At 42.9% G+C, this 27,784-nt stretch overlaps 2 protein-coding genes and 1 long non-coding RNA gene across 5 annotated transcripts; 1 reads left to right on the top strand and 2 right to left on the bottom strand.

Moving 5' to 3' along the window:
• Positions 1–755: 755 nt before the first annotated feature.
• Positions 756–8,831, top strand: LOC112980062 (left-right determination factor 1-like). Of its 3 annotated transcripts, none has more exons than XM_064509945.1 (6): positions 756–980; positions 1,341–1,414; positions 3,972–4,979; positions 5,853–6,096; positions 6,935–7,174; positions 7,498–8,831. In XM_064509945.1, exons 3-6 carry the CDS (start codon positions 4,475–4,477, stop codon positions 7,835–7,837), a joined length of 1,329 nt encoding a protein of 442 aa, XP_064366015.1. In that variant the 5' UTR covers positions 756–980; positions 1,341–1,414; positions 3,972–4,474; the 3' UTR covers positions 7,838–8,831. The 3 variants fall into 3 exon arrangements, with proteins under 3 accessions (XP_064366015.1, XP_064366014.1, XP_025950481.2); XM_064509944.1 differs by having other exon boundaries at positions 3,300–4,979; XM_026094696.2 differs by lacking the exon at positions 1,341–1,414.
• LOC135327956 (uncharacterized) lies at positions 6,922–14,113 on the bottom strand. The gene is made up of 4 exons (XR_010388633.1): positions 13,866–14,113; positions 11,029–11,178; positions 9,837–9,937; positions 6,922–7,036 (listed from the first exon to the last, which is right to left on the bottom strand). It is a non-coding gene; the product is annotated as an uncharacterized LOC135327956 (long non-coding RNA).
• Positions 14,114–18,571: 4,458 nt separating this feature from the next.
• On the bottom strand, positions 18,572–27,784 carry SDE2 (SDE2 telomere maintenance homolog). Its single transcript, XM_026094709.2, has 7 exons — positions 27,609–27,784; positions 27,275–27,392; positions 24,956–25,067; positions 24,249–24,418; positions 23,397–23,508; positions 22,363–22,768; positions 18,572–19,284 (listed from the first exon to the last, which is right to left on the bottom strand). The coding sequence occupies exons 1-7, from the start codon at positions 27,714–27,716 to the stop codon at positions 19,069–19,071; spliced, it is 1,242 nt and encodes a 413-aa protein (XP_025950494.2). The 5' UTR covers positions 27,717–27,784; the 3' UTR covers positions 18,572–19,068.

Raw genomic sequence — 27,784 nt, 5'->3', positions numbered from 1 at the left:
CTTCCATGCAGGATGCTTGCAGAGCAGGCTGAGGCCATGAGCAGCATTCATGCAAACTCTAGCAAGCTATACCAGCCCCATGGAAGTGCTGGGAACTGTTATTCTGGCCCTTTATACTGTGCAAACTATTCATACCCTAATAAAAGAGCCGTCTGTAAAAGTAGAAGAGGAAGGAAAGCCACCACCCTAGCAAAATAATTTCCCAGTATCTTTCAGTAGGCATATGCCATTTTCAGGGAAGAGGTATAGTACAGATTGGAGCATTTCCAGACCAGGCTGGTGGTGTTTGGAGCTGAAGTGGCAAACAGATGCAATAATGACGCCGTGACCTGCTCACCTGCTCTTAGTGGTAGAGGAATTTCTCAAGTGAAGGTCTTGCATCTGTGGAAAAATAAAAGCAGACAGGGCTTGCCACTAGTTTTTTTGCTTCATCACTTTTGAGAACTGGACCCAACGTCTGATTCCAGGTGCTAGAAATGCTTGGCATAGTTTGGTAGAGACCTGTCTGGCCAGAGTGGCTCATAAGGAAACCCTGTCCAGCCTTTTCCATTCTTGGGAGAGATTAGATCAAGTTACTAAGATTATTTTAGATTAAATGTTTTTGTGGCCTCTTCCAGAGATTGTGAGTTTTCTTAGATTCAGTATTTGCTAATTTAAGAAAGAGCTGGGCAGTGAGCCAGAGCAACTTGCTGATCCAACTAAAAACAAACCCTGAAAAAAAGAAGTTGTAGTTTTCATTTGGGCCATTGAGCAGATCGTGCACAGAAGAGCTTAAACCACCCAAAGGAGGAACAGGACTAAACCGTCCACTCTGCTGCACTGAAATCACGTTGGGGGGATGAGACACTCACTGCCCTTTTCTGCTTGCATGAAGGCATCATCAAAATACAGGGCTGCCTCTCTGGCTGAAGCACCAGCACTATGCTTGCACCGAGGGCAGGCTGAGCCGAGAGCCCAGGGAACGCCGAGTCCTGCTCCAGGTAACACCACACTCTCACATTGCGTTGGAGGAAATGGGATGTTTTTTTGTCTTAGTCACTATTTAGAATTTAGGCCTAAATCAAAAACGAGTAAAAACTAGGTACTGTCTGATGGCAGCTGGGTGGCTTTCCCACAGTGAGCTCAGTGGCTCCTTTTGGCTCTGGGGGCTGACGCTCGCTGTCTGGACCTTGCGGAGAAGCAGGAGTGCCGGCACTAGCATGGACTGTGCTAGTCAAGAAGGAAGCCAAAGATGCCTATGAAATCCTGATTAGAGATGTGTAGCTTGGGTTTAAAATGCTGTTTGGAATATTAATTTTAAAGCACTGATTGGAGGTTGTTGGGGTTTATTTTTGAGGCAGTGTGAGAAGAGCATGTCCTGATGCATAGCAGACAGTTAATTCCCGTTTTTGAAACCTCTAGCCTGGCACTTCATGTGAGTAGTCTATTCTGTGTTCATTTGGTAGCTATGTGAAACTCAGTGTGCTTAAGACAGAAAAAAAGTAAGAAAATATTAGAAATAGTCAAACAGAACCTCTACCTGAATTCTTCTTTAAATTGGGAAAGTTTATACCTGCATCTTAACAGTATTAGTTTTATTTCCATACTCCTAGATTCAAATAACGCTGACTTTTGGAAGAAACAGACTGGGATCAATATGGAGATGTGCTTTCATCTCTATCCAATAAACCTGGTGCACAGATCATGGCATTTCATTGAGCATACAAAAACTGTGGCCTTCAACGTCACTCAAGCAAAGGCTGTTCTAATGTGGGCCCAACTGTCATATGAAATAGTTATGTCCATGGAAATACAAATCTTGAAAAATTCAGATCCTCACTGACGCACTGCAAATGTGTTTGAAAAGTTCTTGTTTCTCAGGATAATAGCTATATAATTAGGCTAAGCCTTTCACACTTTCTCTTTTAACCCATTAGATTTATTTACCAAAAATCATTGCATAGATATGCTCAGACTGCCTTAAGGAACTGTTTGAAACGAAATTAAAATTTTAAACATAGAGATTCTCTCTGTACTGGCTTTTATTAAACCTGAAAGTTGCTCATACTTCATTCCTTGCAGCCCCTTTAAATCCTCTGTTTGACATTTTGAAAGTACCAGGTAGCTTCCAATACACATTACACAGAAAGAGCTATTATAAAATTCCTGACTTTTCTTGTTTGCATGACAAAGGGGGAAAGGCAAATCCTCCAATTGGACCAGATAATCACTCTCCTGTGAAAAGCCTACAATCCACATCCTCTGTTTTCTTCTTAGCTGAGCTTCAACTGTGTTTGCTCAATAATTTTATTTTATGTGAAGCCCATAAATCACTTTCCAATACACACTGGACAGCAAAGAGTCTTCATCCTAGTAGATTAGACATCAGCCACAAGAGAAGTCACATCTGGGTCCAGAAAAGCTGGGTGCTGATGGAACTATCAGGCATTTTTATTTCATGTAATCCTATTTATTTGAAGAGCTGTCACTAAACAGTTGGACTACTTGCCGGAGTAAAGACTAGTTGGATGGGTAAAGGTTTCGGGGTCAGGTTTTCTGACATGTTTAATGAGGGACCATTACAAATGCATGGACTGCCATTTTTTACAGGAAGCGACTCTCCTCACTGCAAAAACATATCCATCTTTGTTGCTGGAATAGTTAGGAGACATTCATAGAGCATATCTGAAGGAAAGTTTGTCAGCACCTGAACATTACTTAGACGCAGTTTGCCACCAAAGCCTCAGCAGCTCGTGTGACTGTTTAGCACATCCTGGAGTACAAGCATGCAAATCAGCAACGTGCCATTTAGCTGGGGAGGCAGCTCAGAGGGGGCAGCAGGGCATAAGCAGCCTTCCCAAGGGGCTGAGAGAATCACAAAGATTTCAGTGAGAAATCCTCCCTCTTCTTTGCAAGAGCAGGCATTTTTGACATGAGTCGAAGTTATAGCAGTCACGTAAAGTGGCTATTTTTCACTCTTTATTAGTGTGTTGGAAATTAATATGACAAAAAATACTGATTTGTTCAGAGAAAGGTGAGAAAGTGAAAAGAGGAAGATCAAAGAGTTAAAGGTTTGAGAGAGTCTGTGATCCAGGTACTGCCCAGGGCCATGCACATAACTATTAGTTTATAGCCTATTGTACGTTTCCATTTTGGCCTTAAAATTCAATTCAACTAAATGAGGTGCCCCTTTAACATCTACTGGAAACTTTGTCATATTTAAGGAGAGGAGTTTGCTAAAGGGTTAAGAAGGCAAAATGAGCAGTGACAGAAGGTTTTAGACTTTTTCAGAAGGTTTTGTTGTCTTTTTCTCTTTACAGAACAGGTTGACTCAGCTCACACTTGCTTTAGTGAGAGATGAACCACAAAGGGGTGCTTTCGTACAAGTTCATTACATCGGGTCCTCAAGCCACGCTTTTTTAAGGGCACACCATTCAACATGGGGATTAGATGAAATGATTCCAATTTTGACTCGTTCACAGTGACATATAAAATTGGGAAATCTTTTGACAAGGAAGACATTTATAGGTATACTCGGGCTCACATATGCATGTATATGTATTTGTATATATACTTGAAAAAAAATCAATGTCACATTGTGTCACTGCTACCCCAGAGACTTTGTCCCAAGTGCCATGCTTCTTAAGATTTTTATCGATCAATATTTACTTTTCCATTCCCTTCTGGGATTAGTTTCAAGAAATAGACTTCCACATCTCATGCCAGCAAATGCCGACGAAGTGAAGGGCATGAACGTAAAGCTTAAAGGTTGACTTCAAGGCGAACAAACAACCCCCCCCAGACCCAGCCTGCAGTTCAGCTTTGCTCCCCAGAGACTACTCTCTGTTGTGGTTATTGATACTGTTCAAAATACCAATACTCTTTATCCATGTTGTTTGAAAGCAGAGTGGTTTTTTTCATGTTCACTAAAAGATGATCTGCCTTTATATAAAGCCATCTTCTTTTAAGCACAAATATTATTAAACTCACAGGAATCCATAAAGAGTGATGGGACATTTTTCTAAAACGTCAGGCCCATACATCTTCCACGTTCTGCGATTCGGAAGCAGTGTAGAAGGCCATAAACCATCCGACTGCTGTGATTCACTGCTATGATTCATATGCTTGATACAAATATTCAGAGATCAAAGTGGTACCTACCGCAAAAAGGATTTTAAATGATTTTTTAATGTCTACCATAAAGATGGACTTTTCAGCTGAAGCAATATTCTTCTGATTGATATTGGCTATTTTAGGTAGCAAGTCCCCTGCAGTAAAGATTGACGCTTCCTTTATGAATTGTATGGTGCAGTACATAAAGCAATGCACTCCGCAGATGTGTTTCCTCTCTGACCTAGGCTGAATATGAGACACTCAGCACTCAGGAGGTTTTCTGGGCAAAAGTTTGCCGGGAGTTAAAAAAAGAACAGGAATTTCTTCACAGCGAAGGAATCTGGAAGCTCTCCTAAACCTCCTTGTATTAACTTTGTGGTACATGAAGGTGTTAAACTGGCATGTGTCTATTGACGGGGGAGTGATCCTTTTAAGTCCTCTGCTTCGTCTCCACTTGTGGAATTTGTTGTGCCAGTGGGACGAGGCTGGCTATAAAACCCCAGCGCAGGGGACCTCCGTCCCGCTCAGGCAGCCCGTGACTGCGTCCCCGCCAAGAGCAGCCCCGGGGACACTCACCCGTTCATCCCTGCTGGGTGGGCGACTGCGTTGCCGACGGAGGAGGATGGACGCGAGGTTCGCCTGGATGCTCTGCGCGCTCTGCCTGGTGGTCACGGTCAGAGCGTTTACCCAGGAAGGGGTCAAGGAGATTTTGCTGGAGCAGCTGGGGCTCTCTGAGGTCCCTAAACTTCATAAGAGAGACCTGGTGAATCTGGTTATCCCAGACCACATAAAGAACAAATACATCTCACTGCTGAAGCGCCACAGGGTGAAGCGCAGAGCTTTGCCGAGCCTGGCCGGCATCCTCAGGGGAATCCCTGGCAACGCAGGTAACATTGCTGCCGTGACTGTCGTGCATCAAAGTGGTTGTGCCGTAGCCAGGGGACGTTAACTCCCACCTCCGTGCCCACGCTTTCCCGTCCAAGCTGCAGGGTGGGCAGAGGCAAAGCCACAGGAGAAATGAGGTTTGGGACTGGTTCTGACCCTGAGCTGGGTAGAAGAGGTGCATGTTATAGCAGCTTAGGGATTAACATGTATTAGTAACTCCTCACAAAGGGAGAGGCATCGTATCCAGGCAGCATTTTGGCAAGTGGGAAAAAGATGTAAAAAAAAGTCAGGGGGAAGTGCAGACCTTGCAGTTTTCGGTCAAAACTCCTGAACGCCTTCTTCTCATTCGTATAGGAATCACACCTCTTTGAGGCTATTTCACTCTCCCTGGTCTTTTTTTTTTTTTTTTCTGGGAAAAATATCAACAAGCAAATCTGTCTCACTTTTTGAATAATAGTGTCTGTACAAGAACACTCAAAGTTTGCTTCATTTTCAGAAGGTGCACATAACATTCTGGGCAGCTAGTGAAAGCACCTTTTCACTGCTCTTGGTGCAGTTTTCTGTTTTCATGCACAGCAGTGCTACAAAGAGATGTGCACCTTCCAGTGTTTGTTCCATTCTGGGGTGAATTATATAGGAGATTCCTTTCCACTGTCTCCAGGTTGCAGAGACTAATACATAGAAGAAGAACTAGGGCATTTGCAAGACATTGATTCAAGCATGCATTAGAAAAGGTGTGTTTAGTGGCTGTCTCAGACACAAGAGATCATCTTGGGAGCATAGAAGGAGTGTGTTGTGATGATAATTGTGGATGAAGTGTCAGGGCTTTGCTCATGGCAATGACAGGCTGTCTTTTTTGTTCCGAATATACACAGACATCCCAGGAGAAGTCCTCTATTCTGATACCACACGCCAGAATCTCATCTTTGACATGGAGGGGAGGATACCTAAAAACAGTGAAGTGACAATGGCTGAACTGAAGCTTTTCAAAAAGCCTCTGGACAGAACAAACCTGCCCGCCAAGCAGTCTCACAGGCCCGTCTCCAACGCCAGAGTCAGCGTGTACTGGGTGCAACGGCAGCTCGATGGGACCAACAGGACCTCCCTGATAGACTCACGGTAAGGAAGGGACCCTTCCTGAAGGCTGACTGTAGGTATTGGCCTTCTGGGCCAGGTTCAGCTGTCATGTATTTGTGCCTCCAGTCAGTCTGATGCGGTTATGTCTGTAGAATCAGGCTCTGAAGCCTCTAACCCCAGATTAAGTCCTTAAGAGCAGATATTAGGTTAAAACAGCAATATACAATGTTTCATTGAAATGATGTATTTCTGTTTCAAATGATGCCATGCAGTGCTAGGGCTTCCTCTCTAAAAACCTCCATTTGATTCACTTCTCTCTCACTCTCTACCTCAAATGGGTTATTGGCTGCTGCTATTCTTTCTGCTGGCATTTCACTAACCATTTCAAATAAGTAAATTATGCAAAAAGGGTCTGATTCTGTACCTTCAGCTCTGTGAAAATTTTGCAATCCTTCAAGGCAGGATTAGACATCACACAAATATTCTGGGTGGGTAGAAACTTATGGCCCTAATACAGCTAGGACATGAGCAGCTGGGAGAAGTCACGTTTACCACGCTGTAGTCAAGAACGCTGCAGCTGCATATAATCCTGCACTGCCACATTTCTGTACCAGCATGAATGAATACTTTGACATGAGTGTATGGTAAGAGTTTTTTTTATTTAGCTCTTCAGTGTCTGCTCGATTCATGTGCTTTGTGTGTTTCTCTTCGAGCTATTAGTTAATTGCCGTGGGTGCTTGCCCCAAGTGCTCAGCAAGAATTATCTCATAATCAAGGCATGTGACAAGCTACAGGAAGCAAATTATTCTGTTGCAATAGCGCTGTGAGCCCAGGCATTACCCGATGGGCTTTTTTCTTCAACTGAGCCCTTGTCGCACAGGCTGGTTCCCATACAAGAGTCAGGCTGGAAGAACTTTGATGTGACGCAGGCCGTGCATTACTGGCTACGAAACAAGAGGCGGGAGCCAATGCTTCTGGAGGTCTGGATCGAAGGAGAAAGAGTCGGCAGCTATGCTTCGGAAATGGCCAAAGCTGTGCGTTTTACCTCTCAGGACCCCACGGATAAAGCCTTAGGCAAACCTGAATTGGTGCTTTATACCCTCGACTTGGAAGACTATGGGTATGTATGAAACCTAAACCTCTTCTGTCTCTGATGTAACTTTGCTGCTGAATTATAGCGTAGTGTGTGCAAACCCAGGACATGCAGCTCTTGCCATCGGGAGTAATCTGCTGGAGTAGCTAGAAGTTGCTGCTGAATTGTACCCGGCTTCTTCCCAGATGTACTGGCCTCGTTTTGTTGTTTGAACATTCAAAGTAGACAAGAGCTGGGTCCAAGCTTCATGACTGAGGGCCCACCTGTACTATTAACAACTGGGATTATTTCTCCCACCTGCCTGACTTCCAGTAAGAGAGGCACTTCTTGTTTGTTCCCTTCCCATGCAGGGGCCCTGGGGACTGTAAGGAGGACGCCAGGAAGGGGAAGTCCACCTGCTGCCGGCAGAAGCACTACATCAACTTCCGGGAGCTCACGTGGACCCAGTACTGGGTCATCGAGCCGGCGGGGTACCAGGCCTACCAGTGCTCGGGGGGCTGCCTGCAGCCCGGCAGCCTGCTGCGTCGCTTCGGCTATGGCGAGAGGGCCTGCGCCGTGGTGGAGAGCTCCCCTCTCCCCATGATGTACCTCGTCAAGCGGGACAACTACACTGAAATCGAAGTGGCCGAATTTCCGAACATGATTGTCGAGAAGTGCAGCTGCGTTATGGACAACATGGCGCTGGTGTAAGTGCAGATACCCAGCCAGGGCCCCGCAGCTCTTGCAGAAAAGTGAGATGTCACTGAGTCCCTTCCTTCCCTGTAACCCTGCCCAGAGCCTGCCGTGGCCCCAGACCCTGTGGTCCAGCAACACAGGCTGGCAGCCAGAGCTGCCGGGTGCCCCGAGGGGAGGTTGTGCCTGGCCGAGCCCCTTCCTCTCACAGTGGCGGGTGGTCACAGGGACCGCTGGCTGCCCAGCTGTGAGGGTCAGCAGTGGCCAAGGCTGCAGCTCCCCTATGCTCTCCTGTAGAGAGGATGTGGTTAAAGGCACCATCCGTACAGATGGGCTCAGAGGAGCGTCAGGCTTCACAGAGATACATATGCGGGGCAGCAAAATGTACCTGTGGAGCCTGATGCTTCCCTGGGCCAGTCTTATGCTAGCCTAATTCCATTTAATTTGATGGAGATACTTCTGATTTATGTCAGTCCAGAGCATTGCAAACAGCTACAGGCAGAAGAGGAAAACGATAGTGATCATTGCTAGGTGAAGAGCTAATGCATGGGTTCAGCTTTTAATTCTAGACTCCTGGTGCTTTGTAATTTTGTTCATGTCTGTCCAGGTCATGTTTACTGTGAATTGTAGAGCAGAAGCACTTATATGTATATATTGTACACACACACACACACACACACACACACACGTACATATATATAGCATATGAATATATATGTATATATGTATTGTATAGATATATGCATATGTATGTACATAAAATATTGTCTAGAACTCAAAGGATTATATTTTTGGCACCTGTACCATGGCCTTAGCACAGTTTTTAGGCAGAATTTAGAGTCATAAAGTCAATGGGATTACTAGGACTTAGGTTTACTCTCATGAGTAATAGTTTGTAGAAGCAGACCTTATTTTTCTGGCTGTGTGTTACAGTTACTTCAATTTAGGGATATTGTTCTAGTCTTATGTGCTTTCAAACTCAAAGAAACAATAAAATGTAAATATTAAAATAGCTATGTGTTTGCTTATAATTATTCTTATGTCTGAAAGTAGAGGGAAAAAAAATCTGTATTTCTGAATGTGCTCCAATGTCCAGCTCCTATAAACACACATACAAGTAACAACTCTTCTCAGTTACATGTATGATTCTGACTGCTTGTGATAAAAATTATCTACTCAGCAGGCAGGGACCAGTTTGAATCGGTAGATGGAGTGCATACCACCAGTGTGTCTCCGTGCGCTTGTGCAGAGTTTAAGCTGGCAATTTGTTGAAAAGAAAAGCTAGAGACTCCTCTGACAGGCAAGAGATGATGCTCTCAGTGTGAGCTGCAGTAGTGCTACCACAAAATGTGCAGGCAGTAAACCGACACTGTTGCCCTGAAGGATAGGAGGTGCCTCCCTCCCTGCCATTCCTAGGTAAAGCGTGTTAATTCTGACCCTTTCTCATGGACATCTAAGTAACAGGTCCCCTGAAGAAGAGCAGTGATAATTTGGTTTAATCCTTCTCCCCCCCCCCCCAATCATACTGAATGGTTAGCCCCAGTGCTACTAATGATGATGAGTTCCACATGCCGTGTTAGACTCCTTTGGTGGGGGACAGGACATTGCTACTTAAATCTGCCAGGGTATTGGCCACTCTGGAGCTGAGGTGGTCATCAGCTGTCCTCTCTGGTAAGATGCTGTCCCAGAGGCACTGGCTGAACCCACTGCTGGTGTGATGAGTCCTAAATGAGTTTGTCCAGCTGTGGGCCATCAAGCAGATGAAAAGGGGGATGTGTTGGACACAGCAGTGGTTTCTGCTCATTCATGAGGAAGGCTGAAGTGTCAAGTGTCCCTGCTACCCTGAGCAATGTCAGGTTTGAGGTTGCCTAGTCATCCCTTCCCTTGCCGTGGCCAGTAAATAGGCTGGCACCTTTTGCTGGTGTGAACACCCATGACAAAAAAAAAGAAAAAGAAAAAGAAAAAAAGAAAAAAAGAGAGTTTTAAGGAGAGGGAAAAGAGGAAAATACAGACTCACCAGTTACCAGTGCTGGGATGTACAGCACCACGGTTTCCTTGAATCTGAACTAGATGACCCAGATGATCTCTGGCCATTTCCTTCTCATGATTACGTAGCACCTATGTGAATGACATTGGCATTCAGCCCCAGTTCCCCTCTACCCCGTTTCAGGGCAGGGAGTAGCCCAAGGGCCTTGAGCTCAGCTATTACCACGAAGAAAGCAGCCCATTTAGCTGCACACCAGGCTCCTGTGGAAGAAAGTGTTTGGACTGGTCCCTGCATGAGAATGAAGAGCATTAACTTCTGACCTTAAGCACTTGGTCTCTGTTGACCTAAAAACAGAGGACAGCATCACACCCCAAGCCTGGGAGAAATCCTATGCAATCCTGGCAGCCCAGCAGCTTGGGGAGCTGAGCTGCCCGGCCAGGCTCCGGGAGCATCCTGGTACCCAGCGGTTGCTCCTCAGGGAGCAGGGCTGGGGGCAGAGCGGGGTGGGCATGGGCCAGGACCTCCTCTGCTGCCCCACCACCAGGAAATTGTCTCGCTCTGCCCACCGGGCAGTGAGTGGACAACGTTGGCTGGGCCAGAGCGAGACCTCAGCAGTGGGACCAATTGTCACCTATTTAGGGCACACGGCGGCTAATCTTTTCGGCTTAGAGGCCAAATACATTTTTGCTCTGGCTTCCTATGGAAACAAGGCGTATGAAACCGTGCCGTGGCTCTGTGCGTGTGTGTGCCACTGCCAGGGGAGATGGGGAGGGGGCTGGCGGCCCGAGGAGAGCAGGCGTTACGGTGGGGAGAGCTGCAGGTATTGCGGTGGGGGGACAGGGTACAAACCTGCGAACAAGCTGTGGCTGGTTTTTAAACCTGCACCTGGGTTAAAAATCCCCTCTTTTGTGGGGGAAAGGACATTGCTACGTAAATCCTCCTTTCTCTGCGACAACAGCTTGGAAATGAAAAGCAGGATGCTGTGCCCAAGCAGCACTGGCACAGTGTTCCTGTGCCATGGGACATGCAGCACGTGTCTCTCTAAGCATGCTTATAACTTTAGGAGGCTTTGCGGTGAAAATGCAGCAGGCTTGGGGACCCGTCTGAAGGGGGGAAGACGCAAGAGATTTCTATAGCGCAGACTTCTAGGCAGAAGGCCGTCCGGGAAATATTGCCACATCTGGGGCTTTTTCAGACATCAGCTGGTGCTGCAGAAAATTACCTCCCAGCCTGTCATGTTTGATCCAGGCTGCATTTCCAGTGATATCTTTTGTGCGCTATCTTGCTGCTTTCATATTGGTACAACCTGTAACACATACGTAGCCTGTCAAGCTGTCATGTTATTCTTTCCGTCTGAGCGGCAACACAGTCCCTGAGGAAAGAGAGAACATCTTATGTACATGGTGGCAGCTTGTTCCAGCATTAACATTCGTGTTCCACTGTAAAACAGGGAAGAGCAGTGCAGGGGCTTAATGAAGTGCAGATAAGTAGAAATGATTTTGAAAAAAAAAGAAAAGTAAAGATGTTTTAAGGCAAAAACAATGTTAAAACACAGGCCAACATCCTGCAATATTGAAAGCACAGATCATCCACTTGGTGCTCAAGAAAAAGAAAGAAACGTGTCTTTCACATTAAGCACTTAAACAGCCCTGTTAGTCCCATGCTTAAAGTTAAGCACTTGCCTAATCGTTTGCAGAGCCAGTATATCTGGGTTAGAGCTGCTCATGACTGTGAGCTGTGAGCTGCTTTCACGGCATTTCTCACAGGATGGTCTGTGAGGTCCGGGAATACTTAATAGAGCTGGACACAGGGAAATCTATTAAGTCTCATGAAAGCTTTTCTCCTGGCAGAGGCTGGGCCAGGACAGAAGCACTTTACCATGACAGGAGCTTTCCCTCTCCATTACTATAACGTTTTAAGAGCAAGAACAGAGGTTTCGAGTCATATTAAATGCCAGCGTAGCTGAATTAAGCTGCCCTGTCCGATCCTTCCACATTTTCATTTGAACCAAGACTGTTCTCCCATGTTCCTTCAAAACCTATGATAAGTTGCACCTTTATCCTGCCGGTGAGACCTTATTTCCTCTCCCTCTCTTTTTTTCTCCTTTTGCACTTCACAAACTCCTACAAAAGGTGTCTGACACTTAGCCTTTCATGGCAGCCTTCTAATTGCTGGTGTAAGTAGAAAGTCAAATGCCCAATCCACATCCAAGCAAAGGCGATAACCAGGAAAGTTCCTCCGGCTTTGGCTGAGAACAGCTGGAGTCTGGGAAAGGGGAACCCACTGCAAACAGAAAGAGGGAAGTGGAGAGGTTTTCAGGCTACTGTGTGATCCCTCAGGACTATGATATTTTTAAGGAGCCGTTTAACAGCCTCTTTCAGCATTTTCTGGGTTTTGCCGTTAATGAAATGCAAAATTAGCTCCTGTGAAAAGTGCTACATTCACAGACGGGAACCAGAGGTCCTTCTTCCTTTCATGGAGCAGGTGCAGGAGAGTGGACGCACAGTATCAGTGTATTTCTGCCAGGACGCTGGGACCAGCACCAGGCGCAGATGGGGCCGGTATGCCGGTCACCCCGTGGCCTCTCTCCTGACCACCAGGCAGCAGTTATGTTTGTGCCTTGTAACACATACGTCTGCGCCTGAGCCTGAAGAGGTGGCAAGCAACGCCAGTTGTAGAGGTACTTCAGGTTAGACAGACCGCTAGATAGACACTGGCCTTGGCCTGCTGGTCCATCGGTGTAAACTGGCAGGCAGCTCACAGCCTTTCCCCATGCATTTTGGCCCCACTTGTCAGTGCCCCGCTGCTCTGGACTCTGGGCTGCAGCTCCTAGGGTTCATACAAGGTCTGGCCAGGTTAAGACTCAGCAAACAGAGGCCACTGGAAGTAGAGAAATTACCTGTTGGCTTGACAGAATAAAACAGTATTCTAATTGCTGCCTTCATCCCTAAGCTAAAGGGGTACAGCAGCACTGCAGAGCTGTGTAGAGGTTGGGGTCTTCAATAGCTAAAGCAGCAGGTGTAAAATGGGCAAGGAACAGTCTTCAACCATGGCAGTAAATGGTAAATTATCTGGAGATACTGGGAACCGGACAGTGTTGTCACCAAGCCACAGATCACAGTCTCTCTTTTGACAATTGCTGGGTCAGGGATTTTTTTTTTAGCTCTTTTAAAGACACTCCTAATGTTTATCTTCATTTTTCTGCCTACTTTTTTCTTCCTTCTAATGTTCTCAATGATGATAAATCTGCCCCTTTGGAAATCCGAGTACCTATATTCCCCTTAGCGTTTGTTTTCTGTTTGCTGAAAATGAATGCAATCGGGTCGTTATTGCTATTCCTCAGGCAACCGCCAACTTCCAGTCCAGTCTCTGCCATCCTTATGAGGCCTCAGCTAGTTACCTTATCCTGGATACTATATCACACAGGCCATAAAGTATCATCTATCACCACTGGAAATGCAGTGATGTGTTTCCTGGGCTGTGTAATACTTTCGGCAGATGTTTAACAAGCTGATCTGCTCCTTAAAAACACTGCTTTTCTCTCCACACATTGCAAGCAGGTCTTTGCAGGTCTTTGCTGCCTTTCGTACTCCAAGTTTCGTGCAAAGCCCCAATCACTTGTGCCAGCCTAGAGACACACAGCACACACAGAGGGCAGAAGCAGGAGACGACGCACACGCGAGTATTCAGGCCACCTGGACACTCCCCAAACAGGGCGCAACTGCCCAGGCTAAATTCAGACCGACCATCTCGGGCAGCGCGAGCCCCTGCTGAATGTGCTAGCAGTGCTGGAAAGCAGCAGCACCTGGCAAATCCCTCCCCGAGAGCTGGAGGAGGTCGGAGTAGCTGACATCCCCCTCTGCTCCGGCTCCATTAATTATGTTAATCTGCAAAGTCACCATAATTAATCAGCTAGAATTGAAAGCAAAGCCAGTTGTGAAGCAATTGTGTTAACTAACCAGGGTGCTGTCTTTAACATCTCAAGTTAAATGTTTCAGAGGATCCTTTATAGTTTAAAAATAGCACCTTACTGAGAATGGAAATTGTTAAGCAACATACCTTTCAAATGTCAAAATTCTCCTGGGAATGAAATCTTGGATAAGAATGAATTTTAGTTGGATCAGAATGATTAACTTCTATCTTCACTGTTTCTGGAATAGATAAAATCATTTAAATGTGACCTAATATCCCAGCCCTGCAGCGACGCTGTGTGTGTGTGTGTGTGCCACATGGCAGAATCAGGGCTTATGGTCATGCATTTTTTTTCAGTCAAAGTGCTGTTGCATCAGCACTGCCAGAAACGGGACACATCCTCTTCCATTAGTTCAGTGCCACCTACAGTAGCAAGCGTAGAAGTTGTCGTATTAAGAAAATGAAAGGAAGAAACTCCTGCATGCTCTGCGTATTCTTATTACTAGTGCTAGCAAAGCCGTGTTTATGACAAAACTCTCCTGCAGCTTTTTACTAACTCATTTATTTGTCTGTGTTGCCAAGAGGACTCCGTAGCTAAGGAAAATAGGAAAGGGGCCTTCTGATTGAAGGAAGTCAGCTGTTCCCATGTCTGCTGTTGACTATCTTTCTAAACTTCCACAAGTTGTTTTTCTGGTCCTCAGTTTAGAAAATACAGGCAATCAGTCCCGATACTACAGTGCTCCTTGTGAACATTAACTCTTCAGTGCTTCTTAAATTGCTGTGAGATCCGAAGATGGAAATCATTAGTGGAAACCAAAGCGTTGTTAAGTCAAGTCAGGCTCGTGATATTTGATTTTTCTGAAGTTCTTGCTTCTGGGCTGAAAGGGATGAGAATAGCCACAGTTTTCATTTAACAGCAACAAGTTTTTGGTCCTCTGCGTCATGGAGAGAAGCCAGAAATAAACTATTTGGGTGTAGCAGTGAATGCTTCTGTTTGGTGATGTTGGATGGTCCAGAAAGTTGTTTTTCTGGAACTGGAGCACTGAATGATCGGCAGAACAAAAGTTTGTTAAAAAGCAGCATAGAAGGAAATAGCACATTCTAATGCCGAACTTGCCAGCCAGAAGCAAATTCTTATCCAAGTTGGACATTTTGCCTGAGTAACAACCTCTGCCCTCTTTTCCAACACACCAGTTTTTGTGTATGTATGTACTTATTTTCATTCCATTTATATGGATTGTATGAAGTGAGGAAAACCCCTTCCTTAGGTTTGTGCAGGTATTTTTTCTCATTAATTTTATCATCAGTAACCTTGGAATTCAAGAGAAAACATGAGCCAGTACTCTAAATCTTTTAGATGTTTGAAATAAATGCATTTAAAATGACACTCTTGAGAAGAATTCTGTAATACACACCTCTTGCTTGTTTGGGAAGTGTTTGTGTAGGAGCGTGAATCTTCTCCTTAGAAAGACATTCATAGCTTTGGTGCATTTATAACCAGAAAGACATTTTGAAAATCCAAAGCTGTGTTAATTCTTGGAATAAGGAAGATACAGGCAGGAGCACCACAAACTCTGCTTTATCTTCTTGCCCTGAACTAGGAAGATCATCTCTATTTTAAGGCCCTTCATTCTCCAGACTCCCCCAGTCCTTGCCTCCTCCTATGGAAATGGCCCACGCTGCCTTGGAACAGTTTCAATTTGTATTCTTTTTTTTTTTTTTTTTTTAACTGATATTTGTTGAATTCTTTTTTTTCTTGACCTAATTCTTAAGAAAGCTTCCAGTACTTTATTTGTTTCTGTTTGACGAAGGATCAGTTTGAGTCCTACTTGTTATCGTGCTCTTTTCTGAAGGTGCCTTATGGACGTGCAACAGCCTAGCCTTGCAGGTGGGTGCCCACGAGGCTGCCTATACATAGAGCTACGCTAGGGTAACCCTTAACGTAGGCATGTTCCAGAGCAAGCACTTGTTCCTGTTCAGCTCAACAGGAGCTAAACAATTATTCCAGAGTAAATGTGCCTATACATGAAGCTAGTCAAGAACAGTTCAAGGTAAACATAAGCCCTTGTTTTCTAACAGAAACGTAGCATAATTCTTTTAATTCTGGCCTTCCTGAAGACAGTTTCACATTACAGAGTGTTTGCTGGTACTGTTGGTTTAAGATATTCCAGCCTCTCTTCTCCAACCACTCTTTAATTCCCTACCCACTGCAATGCTACTTCAGCTGTGCCGACACAAATTTGTCAGAGCCACACCATATGTCACATCAGGGAATCGACCTGGCTTAACAAGAAAAACACAACCACAAAAAAAGGCAAATATGTGACTTAGCATGTGATGTGGTCTTAGAAACAGCTATGTGAGTGCAGCAGAAGAAAGACTGCAATTACAGTGAGGGGGAAATAGCTTAGGTAAGAGTTGCTGCTAACACCTGTCATTAAACTGGCCTAATCCTATTTTATTTCACACTAGCCTTGCCACATTACAGAGGAACATCCCCTAGTTTCAATGTGCTCACATAACCGAGTACTCTCCTGACCCAAATGATGTATATGCCTTTATGACAATAGCAGTAATAACACTGAAGGTTTGCCACATAAGTTGGACTGCTGCTGGTACATAAGTGTTCTTACAGGCGGCACGTTTATGCCAGCAAAACTTCACTTTGTTGAGCTGACCTCCTAGATACCTTCTGTTCCAGTTTCCTAGAGAAACATACTCAATAAACAAAAGTCTCCTTTCTCTCCCAGGACAATTTGTTCTGTCATGACCCCCAAGAGATGTGATTTTCAGAGTCTTAATGCCTTTTTTTTTTAATTTGTCCAAGACTCCCTTATAAACCGAAGTGTCAGACATGTCAAGTCAGTTTCTTCGACCAAACATCCATTTTCTTAGGATATCATTTGCTGTATATAAATCATTATCATTAGTACAATCTGGTTTACATGCAACCTGCAAAATGGTGAGTTCATTACTTTTGAATCACATATGTAGGTAAATAGAGAAAAGTTTAAACATGCTTTAATAATTTGGTACTTAAATACCGTGACCTATTTTCAGAACAGTGCCAAATGTATCTGCAGGTGCTGGATTCACATATGATGGTATCATTAACACCACTGCAAACATCTCTCTATCCTTCTCTTAAATCCTAGGGATGCTGATGAAGCTTAAACTTGTGAATGCCAGTATAAAGCTTTGGTATCCCAATAGGACTTTTGGCCAAGCGTCCCCAAAATGTGTATTATTGTAATATTTTGTACTTCTACAGAACCTTTTATTTATTCACCTAAAATACATTTCAAATTCACTTTACAGGTAGAAAAACTAAGGCACATACATGTTTTTTCACTTGCCTAAGCATCAGTTTCTGCATGACAAATGAATCCTGTACTTGCCAATTTCCACACCTTTCCTCAGTAACACTTCATGGTCCCCTACGAACTAGAACTTACTCAAAGCAATGCTAGAAAAACTAGCTCCTAGGTCTGCTAACAAAGAGCTCACAGCCCTACAAGATCTCCCTGCGGGCTACTGAATCGCGGAGGGCCCCTGCAGCCCCGGGGCACAGCGACACCTGGTGGCACGAGGCTCCTGTGCGCCCCCCCCCCCCCCCGGTTAACTTTCACAGGGAGGAAAACACGCATCAGGATGGGTTACTCGGAAACTTTAGGGGGATAAATGTTTGGAGCAATAAGTCTTCCAACTTCGTTTTCTAATGAAGTAACTAGGAACAATGAAGACTGAGGACGCTGCATTGCTGTGCAGTTTTCAGCTTGGCTGGATGACGCAGACTCTGTTGGGGGATTACTGTGAGCAGAAGCAATGATCTCTCTCCAGTAGATCTAACAAGGAGCCATGTGTGACTTCACCTTCCTCAGCATACATGCAAGGTACAGAACAGGTCACACTACTGATGGAAGTACAAAACTGTCAGACCAACCAGCATTTTTGAGCAGCTGCATGAACACAACTGTTTTAGCAGCTTGCCTACAGAGTTTGTCAAGAATAAATCCTTGAGCTTTAAAGTTAATAGGCTTTCTCAATCCAAAACTAACTTCCAAGCATAAACAAATTCTAACTGAGAAGAAACGCTATACTAAGATTGCAAAACTGAGTCAATGCTGACTGAAATACTAGATATGAATTGATTATGTTAGAAACATTAAATACTCTGCAAGTGAATTGATGCCCTGGCACTCAAAGCCATTTCCTTTCAGTATTGCAACTCCAAAAAAACTTTACTTTTTGAGCCAAACTTTACTACAGACAAGCTGCTGGTAGGATGTCAGGACAGGACACAACAGATTTTTAATTTTTCAAGTGTTTATCCAAGAAAATCAGATAAGCAGATCATGTAGCACTCTTCAGCACATGGTGGTAAAATCTGAAATCTGAGGCACCGAGTTGAACATTATTAAAAAGCCTCTCAAGAGAGGTGGAAGCTGCATCCAGTCACGTGAGTGCACTGCCCTTCCAGCACAGTCCTTATCACCTCACAGAATAACTCGTGGCACTGAGGCTACAGACACTGTGCCAGGCCGAAGCACCACTAGTGCAGATATTCAAGTCTTTGGGAGACTATTCCATTGCTTTTACCATTGGAAAAAAAATTAAAATTAAAATCTATCCTAAACTTCCCTTTCAACTTCAGATGATCATTCTGCATCTTACTAACTTCAGTAACCAACAAATGTACTTTATTCTTTCTAATTTCATAAGGACATGACTCTTCTTTTCCCCTCTGGTACTTTTCAAGAGCAAAATAAGTAAATTCCTTTATTTAACTTCTTAAAAAAGAAATACTTATACCAATTAATGATTGTCATACTGATATCTGACACCTCACAAAATTCACAAAACAGTGCATTTATTTATTATTTATTATATATTACTAACCTCATCTATATAAAAATGTTCTCTTTATCGTGTGTTCAATGTTTGTCATTTGACAGTTGCAACTGTGCTAACTGCAATAAACATTAGAGGAGATTCAATATAAAGCTAAGAAAGGATTGCTACTTTTCTTAAAATAGGTGATGACAGCATCACACATTAATTTTCTGGAAAACAGTCAGGTTATTTCTTTCTGTCTACAGACAGTGTGTTCTACCTCTTACATTAAGACTTGTTATAACCATTTGTAAAGCATATCAGAAGAAAATAGTTCCACTCCTTTAATACTGAACACAATTATCTAGCAACTTACTCTGTTTTACATTAATCAAACTTCATTAAAAATAGAAACCAGATACTATCTAGATATGCCAAAGAATTCTAGGTGGCAGTACAGAATGTCAGTAGAATAAGGAAAATTTAAAAGCACTCAGACACAAAATAATTTCAAAATTCACTTTTTTTTCCCTTTAGAGGGCTTTGCGAATAAGGCAGGATCAATCTGTTCTCTAGATAGACCTCTCACTGAAAAAAGTCTTGCTGCTCTTTCCTGTAAAGTGCCTCCACATTTCAGTCCTAAAGCCATCAGTTCCAACTTCAGTTTATCTAATCCCAGCACTTCCATTTCAGCAGCAGAGTTGAATGACAGTAGATCTATCGGTTCCACCTCCTGTAAAGAGAAAAACATCCCATGACTACTATTATTTTATTTTCTTCCTGAAAATGGAGGCAGGCAGTATGGAAACAAAGTATAGACAAAACACTTCATTTTACAGTAGACCTTTGAACAGGATCATCTCAAAGTCCTAATTACTTTGGGTAATACTGCTGAGCAATATCACCGTATATATTATGTTGGGTATTCTCATAGTTATGGGTATCTGTGTTATCCACGGCAAAGTGTTATGCATCACGTAGCAAATTGAAGCTTGCTCAAGCACTGCTAGCAGCCTAACCGTAAAATATGAAAATCTTCACAGAGGTAACACACCCAAGAGCTGGGTGAATGCTTAGATGTGCTTGGCTCCCGGTATTTACCTGTGCTGCTACAATTCTACTCCTCACAGTGCCTGTGCTGGCTGGCTAGTTAAAAGCTCGCTCTAACAAGTCTAGACAAGCTGCAGATGTCCTCAGGCCTGCAATGTACACTGCTTCCAAGAGAGAAGCCCTGGTCACTTTAAATGATATAAATGCAGTTGAATTTTTTTAATTTGTCCCACCAGAATTAACACATTCTACTTCCAATACATCAATGAGAAAAGAGTGAAATAGATGTTCAGTGTCAGTATTTTAATCCTTTTCCTCTGAAGACAAAATAGTCAATACAGTTTTTACACCTAAAGAAGTTAAGCACTCCAAAGAAAACTGATTTAAAATGGATAAGCTGCCATCTCACCTAGCAGTTCAGTAGCTTAAGCTTGGTTCCCAGAGGCATGACAAAGCTATCGGCCCCTTTTTAACTCGATGTAGACTATAACCACATATCCCCGAGCTGTAGTACGAAAGGGGATGAACAGTTATCATTTCTAAAGCAGTTACACTGCAATTATAAAAGTATATTTAAAGCATCCTCTTTTTAGTAAGACTGTACAGAACAGCAAGTTCTTAATTTCGTATCTCATCCTGCCACACGAAAAGCAAAGAAAACTGAATCTTAAAGTGAAACTGATGTATTCACAGAATCCTGCAATAGTTGAGGGAGGATGTGACCTCTGGAGATCGTCTAGTGTTAGCCCTTGCTCAAAGCTGAGTGAACCAGAGCAGGCTGCTCGGGACCTTCTACAGTCCTTGTCCGTATTCCTTCAAGGACAATTCAGAATGGTGGAGTTTAGTAACACGCACTAAAAAGAATACAAATCTAGGCCTACTCATTGGATACTCAAGCACCTATTATTCTTATGAGAAGTATCATGCTGAAGTTATCAAAGGGACTTTAAAGCAAGTATACAAGCAGTGGGAATAAGACAACTCAGTTATGAGCACAGCAAAAACAATTAGCGCTAACAGAATTACAGCCTTTGTCCTGCTAAGCATACAAAAAAAGAATGGTCACCTCATTATTCTAGCCCTACTTTTACAAAATCCATCAAGGACTATTATAAAACTATTTCCACCTGCAACAGCAATCTGCCAAAGCACTGGTGGAGTTTCCTGTTCTAAGAATAGACAGTCTTGCAAACACTGAGCAAAGGGTAAACATTGGAGAACGGTAAACATCCGGTTTAAAATGTGCTAGCTCCAATAGTATGGTAGACAACAAAGTTCTAACTTCTCAGCTTACATCCTTGATCTTTATTCCCCTTTTAATTATACTAAATTTTCCTTTCACTTATCTGAACTCAGTCACTGGCACCTGACAAACTTTCTGCTCAAGTTGAACAGAGGCAGAAAATCCAAGCACCTCTCTAGTCTGAAAACAAAGACATGCCTTGTTTTATTGAGACAATGAGCCTGAATTCTTTACACCCCCAAAATTTAAGCAGTAATATGCAGGAAGGGGGCAATTAAGCACAAGTATTAGCAACTTCTACTGCTAAATATTAGCTGGGCTTTCACCAGTTCAGTGGGAAAAGCTGCATTCTCTCCTGGCTGGAGGATTCAAAGCCTCTTCAACAACAAAACAATCCCAGTCATCCAGCTATCAGTCACCAAAGAAGCAACCTCATGGTCAGTGCTGCTCACAATAGAGCTGAGGGAGCTCTGACATGAGCCCAGACCAGCAGGAGAAATCATGGTATTGGAACAGTAGAGAAGTACTTTCATCACTGACATAACAGATCATCGATTTTAAATCTGCTCTTCCATCATTCTTTGCAAACTCAGATGAAGTCTTTCACTTATATTAATCTTGTCCCTTTTTAGTGAAGGGGCTGCTGCTTTCAGGCTTTCAATGCCCAAATAAGAACTGAAGTTTCAACCAGATTAGCTGTGTTCTCTATGAACAAGATTCAGTTCTTTTACACATACAAGAAACTAAGACAGACTGATCATTTGATTGGTTTAGGGCTTCTACTTGGAACAACTTCTATTTTAAACAATGTGGCCCATGATAAACATCAAGGTCAAATTATGTTTTAAGTAAGTCTACTAAAGTTAAACAGTGCTTGGTAAAGTCCCAAAAAGGATGGAAAGAAGTCTTTCATACTATAGAAGAGTTTTTTTTTTTTTACTCCCTTCCCCCTAAATAGAGAATTGTGGACCCAGAGTGTGTCTAATTATGCAAAGGGAACAAAAAGGGGGGGAGGACACCAAGCATCTCAGGAAAGGCAGCACTAGATGGCCAAGAGCAACTGCACCTTAGTAGAAACTCTAGACTACTAAAATCTTAATTCATGTTATAGATTTAAAGTTCTCCCTTGACCCATTCTACTTAGAATCTCTCAAGACTCTGCTACTACACTACAATCCAGCCATCTCCATGGGGAATTAATAGGGGTCAGTGAAGACACTGTCAACTGAGAGCCTTCTTTGGCTGCAGTTTCCATTAACTAGTATATTTCCTTTTTGTAAGTAGGGCTAATGCATCTTCAGTTAAGCTATTTTCCCTTTTTAACCCTGGGATTTTATGAGCTCTGAATCATACTCTGGAGATTCTATTAACTGCTTAGGAAGACTATGATTCTAATTCAATATCTCATGCATTAAAGTCAGATGACAAATGCCACCCTTTTGTGGGGATAGAAAAAGTGACTGAATATAAGCAACTGAAGAAAAAGGCATAGCATATTTTGTACTGCTTTATACTTACCGTGCTCTGTAACTGTTTTTTTTCCTGTTCCTTACAGGAAACGTTTTCTTGCTCCCCTTCTTTCAGAGCTTTGGTTACTTCATTCTTTTCCTGGGCGTCTTCTTTCAGGGTCTCTGCCGTTTTGCTGTTCTCATCGCTTGGAATTTTGGTTTGCTCCTTTGTGAGTGTCTCCCCTTGCAGATCTCTTCCAGTACGTTCTGGATGCTCCAGTGGTTTCGCAGCATTGGTAGCTGAACTATTCTCTGCTGAATCCACAGAGCTACTTGAACATTCATTTGAATTTTCAGGATTTTCATTATACCTGCTGCTTGATGGACAACTTCCTCCAGATGCATGAGCGGAATCATCTTCACTGTCATCATCACATTCTGAACTGTCGGGATCATCCAACCCTTCCAATCCCAGCCTGAACAAGCAACACATTACAAATATTCATCCATCCTCACATTTTAAAAAAGTGTCACTTCTCTCTTTCCAAATGTTGCTTCAGAGAGATGCCCTGACCGACTCTACCAACCATTTAGGACAGTTTACTCTACATTCTAAATGGAAGAGCTGCTAATATTGAACAGAATCCAACACCCTCAAAAAACAGGCATCTTTTTCACAGCTTCCAGGTATAGAAGTATGCAATACCTGCTGCTACTCCAAACACTAGTGGAATCATTAGGACTTTTCTTTCACATTACACTAGGTAAAAAATGACAGAGAGAATAAATCATTTCATATGCATTTTTTAAAAAAGGATTGTAAATTCAATTAATCCATTAACGAAAGAAGGACAACAGAAGCTAACAGCATATAACCACATTAGAAGAAAGAAGGTGCCCATTTTTTGTAAATTTGGTTTGCTTGCTCCAGCGGGGACAGAAGTAGACAAAAGCAACAACGTTTACTTTCAGGTCTTCAATTTAATTGGTTTAATTTACTTGTTGCTATTTAAGTCTGTATGTCAGATAAAGATATTGACTGCTTACTTATGTGTATCTAACTTTTACCTCCTGCTCAACGCCTTATCGAGTCACAGTGCTTACCAAAAACATTTTCTTTTTCCAGATTTTGTTCCATTATTTTCAGATTCATTTGGACGTTTCCGACTATCGCTGGTTCCTGGTGACACTACTTTGCTGGAAGTGGCCTGCAATCCTTCAAAACAAAGTTAACATACGATTCATGTTTGTTTTAAATTCTACTTATTTTTAATTTCATATGTAATTTAAAACAATAACTTTTGGGAAAAACATCACTACTGCTGCACAGTAATGAAGGCTCAAATGTTCAAACTAAACTCAGTAGCAGCAAAAGTCTTCTTATACTGCTTTACTAAAACACAGAGTCAATCTTGAAATTTCATCTCAAAATTTAATTCCTGAACTGAACTCTCAGATCCTACTTCCCATTCAGTCTAAAGTTTCATTATCAAGCTGACAGCAAGGGAACAATCAGGGGCTAAGAAAAATAAATACAAAGACCAGTATGTGAAACAAGATACTTTCTATTTATATTCAACTTCTAGTTGTCATGTAAGATCTGTTTACGTATTATATTTTCCTTGAAAATGATGGCATATAATTTTATTGCTGAACTAGCATCACTACTTCCACAGAATTTTGTATTTAATGTGAGATACTAAATCGCATTACAATGAAGCATCACTTCCATGTGTTATGCTGCCTGACGCAATTTAACAGCGGCAGTAGTAAAGAGAAGAAATGAATTCCAACAAGTTTTACTGGAATTTAAAATTTCATTCAACTGAAACAGTGGCTGTGAGCAATTTATTTTTATTTTTTGAAACTTTCATACTGGAGTGAGACTAAGGGTTTCTTAGTTTCCTTTATTTTTTGATGGAGAGAAAAAAAATAAGTGAAGTTAAACTTCACTACCTTTAAGGACTGAATCTTCTAGTCGCTCAGCCATCTCATGACATTGCTGCTGATAGTCTGGATTTGTGAAAAAGTGCTTTGGCTCTGCAAGTTTCCGCTGCAGCCTTTCCAAGCGCCTCTGTTCTTTTTCTGCTTCCCTTTCTGCTTGCTGCTTCACCCATTCAGCCATCCTGCAAAAAGACAGATCCATGGAAATAAGAGGGTTTCCAACATTTAACTTAATACTAATTTGTTGCTTTGCAATTATTGAATGCTTCCCCACCTGCTAGGATAGAAGAGTGTGGGAAAAGAAGAAAAAAAAAAAAACCCAGTGGATATACCTCATGAATATACAGAGATTCTACTACAGAGAAGAGAGTAAAGTTTATTTTGGAAGTCAGAAACAGCACTTAGGTCACATTTCCCCAGTATCACGGTCTTGTAGACTTAGAAGAATTTTAGGACTTTCAGATGAGAAATCTAAGAGGTGCAGACCACTCTGTCAGAGGCAGGCTGCAATACAATCACATCTATGTTGTAATAGAGGACAATTATAACAAAACAAGCAGAAGAACTCTTAACTTCCAGTCTATCTATGTTTAGGATTTCACTTTTACTTCATTTAGTATAAAGAATAATAAAACTTCATTGCTACAACAGCCTTCTATTCGACCTCTTTTGTTGATACGGTCAGTCTATTTTATGACAGTTTCTAAAAAGTGCCTCACGCTTTTTCATGATTGACATCTCGAAGTCTCCTTCCACTGAGATCTCGGCAAGCCTCTCTATTCGTTGTCTTTTCAATCTGAGCACCAAGTGCCCGCAGCATAGATCCAAAACCTGACAAAAGAATAATCAAGAACTAGCTAAACAGAAACAAATGGAGGAACCCAGAAAGTAAACACCATCACTATCTTTCAAACTAGCATGTAGAATCCTGACAGTCAATCACAATAAGTTATCACATAAGAAAAAAAATTAAATCACAGAAGAAGAATATAGTCAATCCAACACTTTCCTACGGTGCAAATGAAACCAAAAGTAAGTTGAAAGTTACATGTTAGAACTGTATTGTTGGGCCTAATGCTGAAACACCAAATGAAAAAAGGCATCCAGCATTTACCTGTCATTTCATTTTCATGCCCCTGATATCATGCCAGATCACTTCTCAAGTTACCAGAACCTGTGCTGAGTTTCTGACGTGAGAGGCTATTCCTGGACTCCCCCAGCACAACAGTTTGCTATCTTCTTCCTCTCAAGGTAGCATTTTTGGTCCCCCCCCAATTTAGCCAGGATATGCCTCCCCCTTAAGCCTCTTTGATCTTGAAACTTAAAACTCGAATCCCCTTTTAACCTCAAAAAAAAAAAAGGTTTTTTTTTCCAAGAGGTAGCCTTAGCTAGACAGCAACTTCATCAAGATGTTCACAATGTACAATGTTATTCTGGGGAGCCCCCCAAACTAGATTTGCATACACTCCTCAGCCTGCAGTTACCCAGAGGCAAGACTCTTCATTTCTGTCACTCAACCCCACTGCATACTCTCTAAAATCAGAGAAAAGGCACATCAAAGAGACACCACGTGGATTAATACTGACATAACCCTTAAAGCGATACGAAAGTGCCAAGCACTGTTCTTTAACTAGGAGCTGAACAAATCTGTATTGTAGTCTTAAAGTGCTCCAAAAGTACCTTTACAAACTATTACAAATATTTACCAATCCAGACAGTCTATTATATCATGAGACAGAAAAAGAACTTTGTTCAGCTAATAAAACCAATTACTGCCATAGGCGAGCAGTTTCTATAGCTCGTTAAACATTCAATTGAATTTTACATTTTGAAGAATATGAGGACCTAGCTGCTACACCTAGCTAAGATTGCTCCCAAAAAATCAACAGCAATGCTTTCAGTCACAGCTGCTGAATTAAGCCTGATAATAAAACACTCAGCTCTCTTATAAGCCTGCATGACGTATAATCCTTTGAGATCATGAAGTCAGTCTCAATATTTCTGACCTGTTTCCATTTCTCTGGTTTTATCAGGCTTTTAAGTTATAAAATCAAAACAATAACAAAACTTAAGAAAACAGATAATATCATTAAAGAGCCGTTTTTAACTAACCCCAATGGCATGTCAGTAACACACAGTATATCACAGAGTACGCATCTTGTGTCATCCCAGGATAACTGAAGCTGACATAATGTGAGAAGAAGCATACCAGATGCTCCACTTTTAGGGCATTTCAATTCAAAAACCATAGCAACAACATTTATTTTCAATTCTGTCTAAAACTATGAAAGAGGCAAAGCAAACTGAGATGGATTCTAAAGCAAAGCTGTATGATTATTCAGCATTTTAGCTCAACAGACGGAAAATTCTGAGAACTGGATTTAAAAAGCAAAGATCCATTGATGCTGATTACATGCAACTACTCTGTTGAACCTGCTTCACCCATCATGTTTCATTTTACAGAACGCCTATACTGTCAGTGGCTGCACGCTTTGGTATCAACGCATGGTTGTAACACAGTTAAAACATTTTGACAATACAAAGAGCCTGGTTTTGATATATCTTTAGTTCTTAGAATTCTGACTTCCTGGCATTTAGGTAATTTTTCAAATAAGAAGTTTTCACAACAAAATAAATTAGGTCATATAACTTATTCAAATTGCATGCTATTTGTACCTGGAATATTTACCCTTGTGACCATGAATGAAATGTAGGGACCTAAGGAACCGGATGCGTCTAATTACAGAATGGGTACTCTGAAGTCACTTCGGTACACTTCAGGGACTTCTACGAGCAAAGCTAAGCTAAACAGGGATGTGAAGAGCTGTGCCAGCAATAGTTGTTAGCTGAACTGCAGATTCCTCGGTGAAGTCTCAGCTTTACGCATAGACCATGGTTTTTAACTCACAAACTTTATTCCAGTCATGCACATTTACATGAGATCTGCCAACATACTGGCACTGCTACTGCCAATATAATTTAAGGTTTTTTTTTTTTAACCAAGGCTCCAATCGATATGAAGCAGTAAAGCAACGAACCTCCTTTTCCGCCACAAAGCCTCGGTTCCAGGCTATAGACAGCTCCATTTTGCAGCGCATCTTCAGCGTCAACCAGCCGCCCGTTACATTTCACGTACAAACTTTCTTCCGGAATGCTCTAAAAACGATAAAATCCAGTCACACGCTTGACTGAAAATGAAATATGCTGACAAAACACACAGGAAGCCCCAGACGAAGACGGCAAGCCGCCAGCCCCGCAGCAGCGCCCTCCCCCGCCCCTCACCGCCGCCGCCGGCCTGAGGAGCCGCTCCGCCGAGGAGGGGGCGAGCAGACGCTGCGGCCCTATAGCCGCCACCGGGTCCCCCCAACTCACCAGGGCCCGAGCGCGGGCGCAGAGGAGGCCGCGCACGGAGCCGCCGCCGGGGGGCAGCGGCAGCGGCCGCGCCCGCGCCTCCAGCGGGTCCCGCACCAGCAGCGCCATCGCCCCGCCCGCCGCCAACGGCCGCGGCGCGTGCGCCGGTGACGTCACCAACGGCCGCAACGTCAGGT

This window comes from Dromaius novaehollandiae, chromosome 3 (genome assembly GCF_036370855.1).
Source record: "Dromaius novaehollandiae isolate bDroNov1 chromosome 3, bDroNov1.hap1, whole genome shotgun sequence".
Lineage (NCBI taxonomy): Eukaryota > Metazoa > Chordata > Aves > Casuariiformes > Dromaiidae > Dromaius > Dromaius novaehollandiae.
This window is presented reverse-complemented; position numbering and strand designations above follow the sequence as displayed.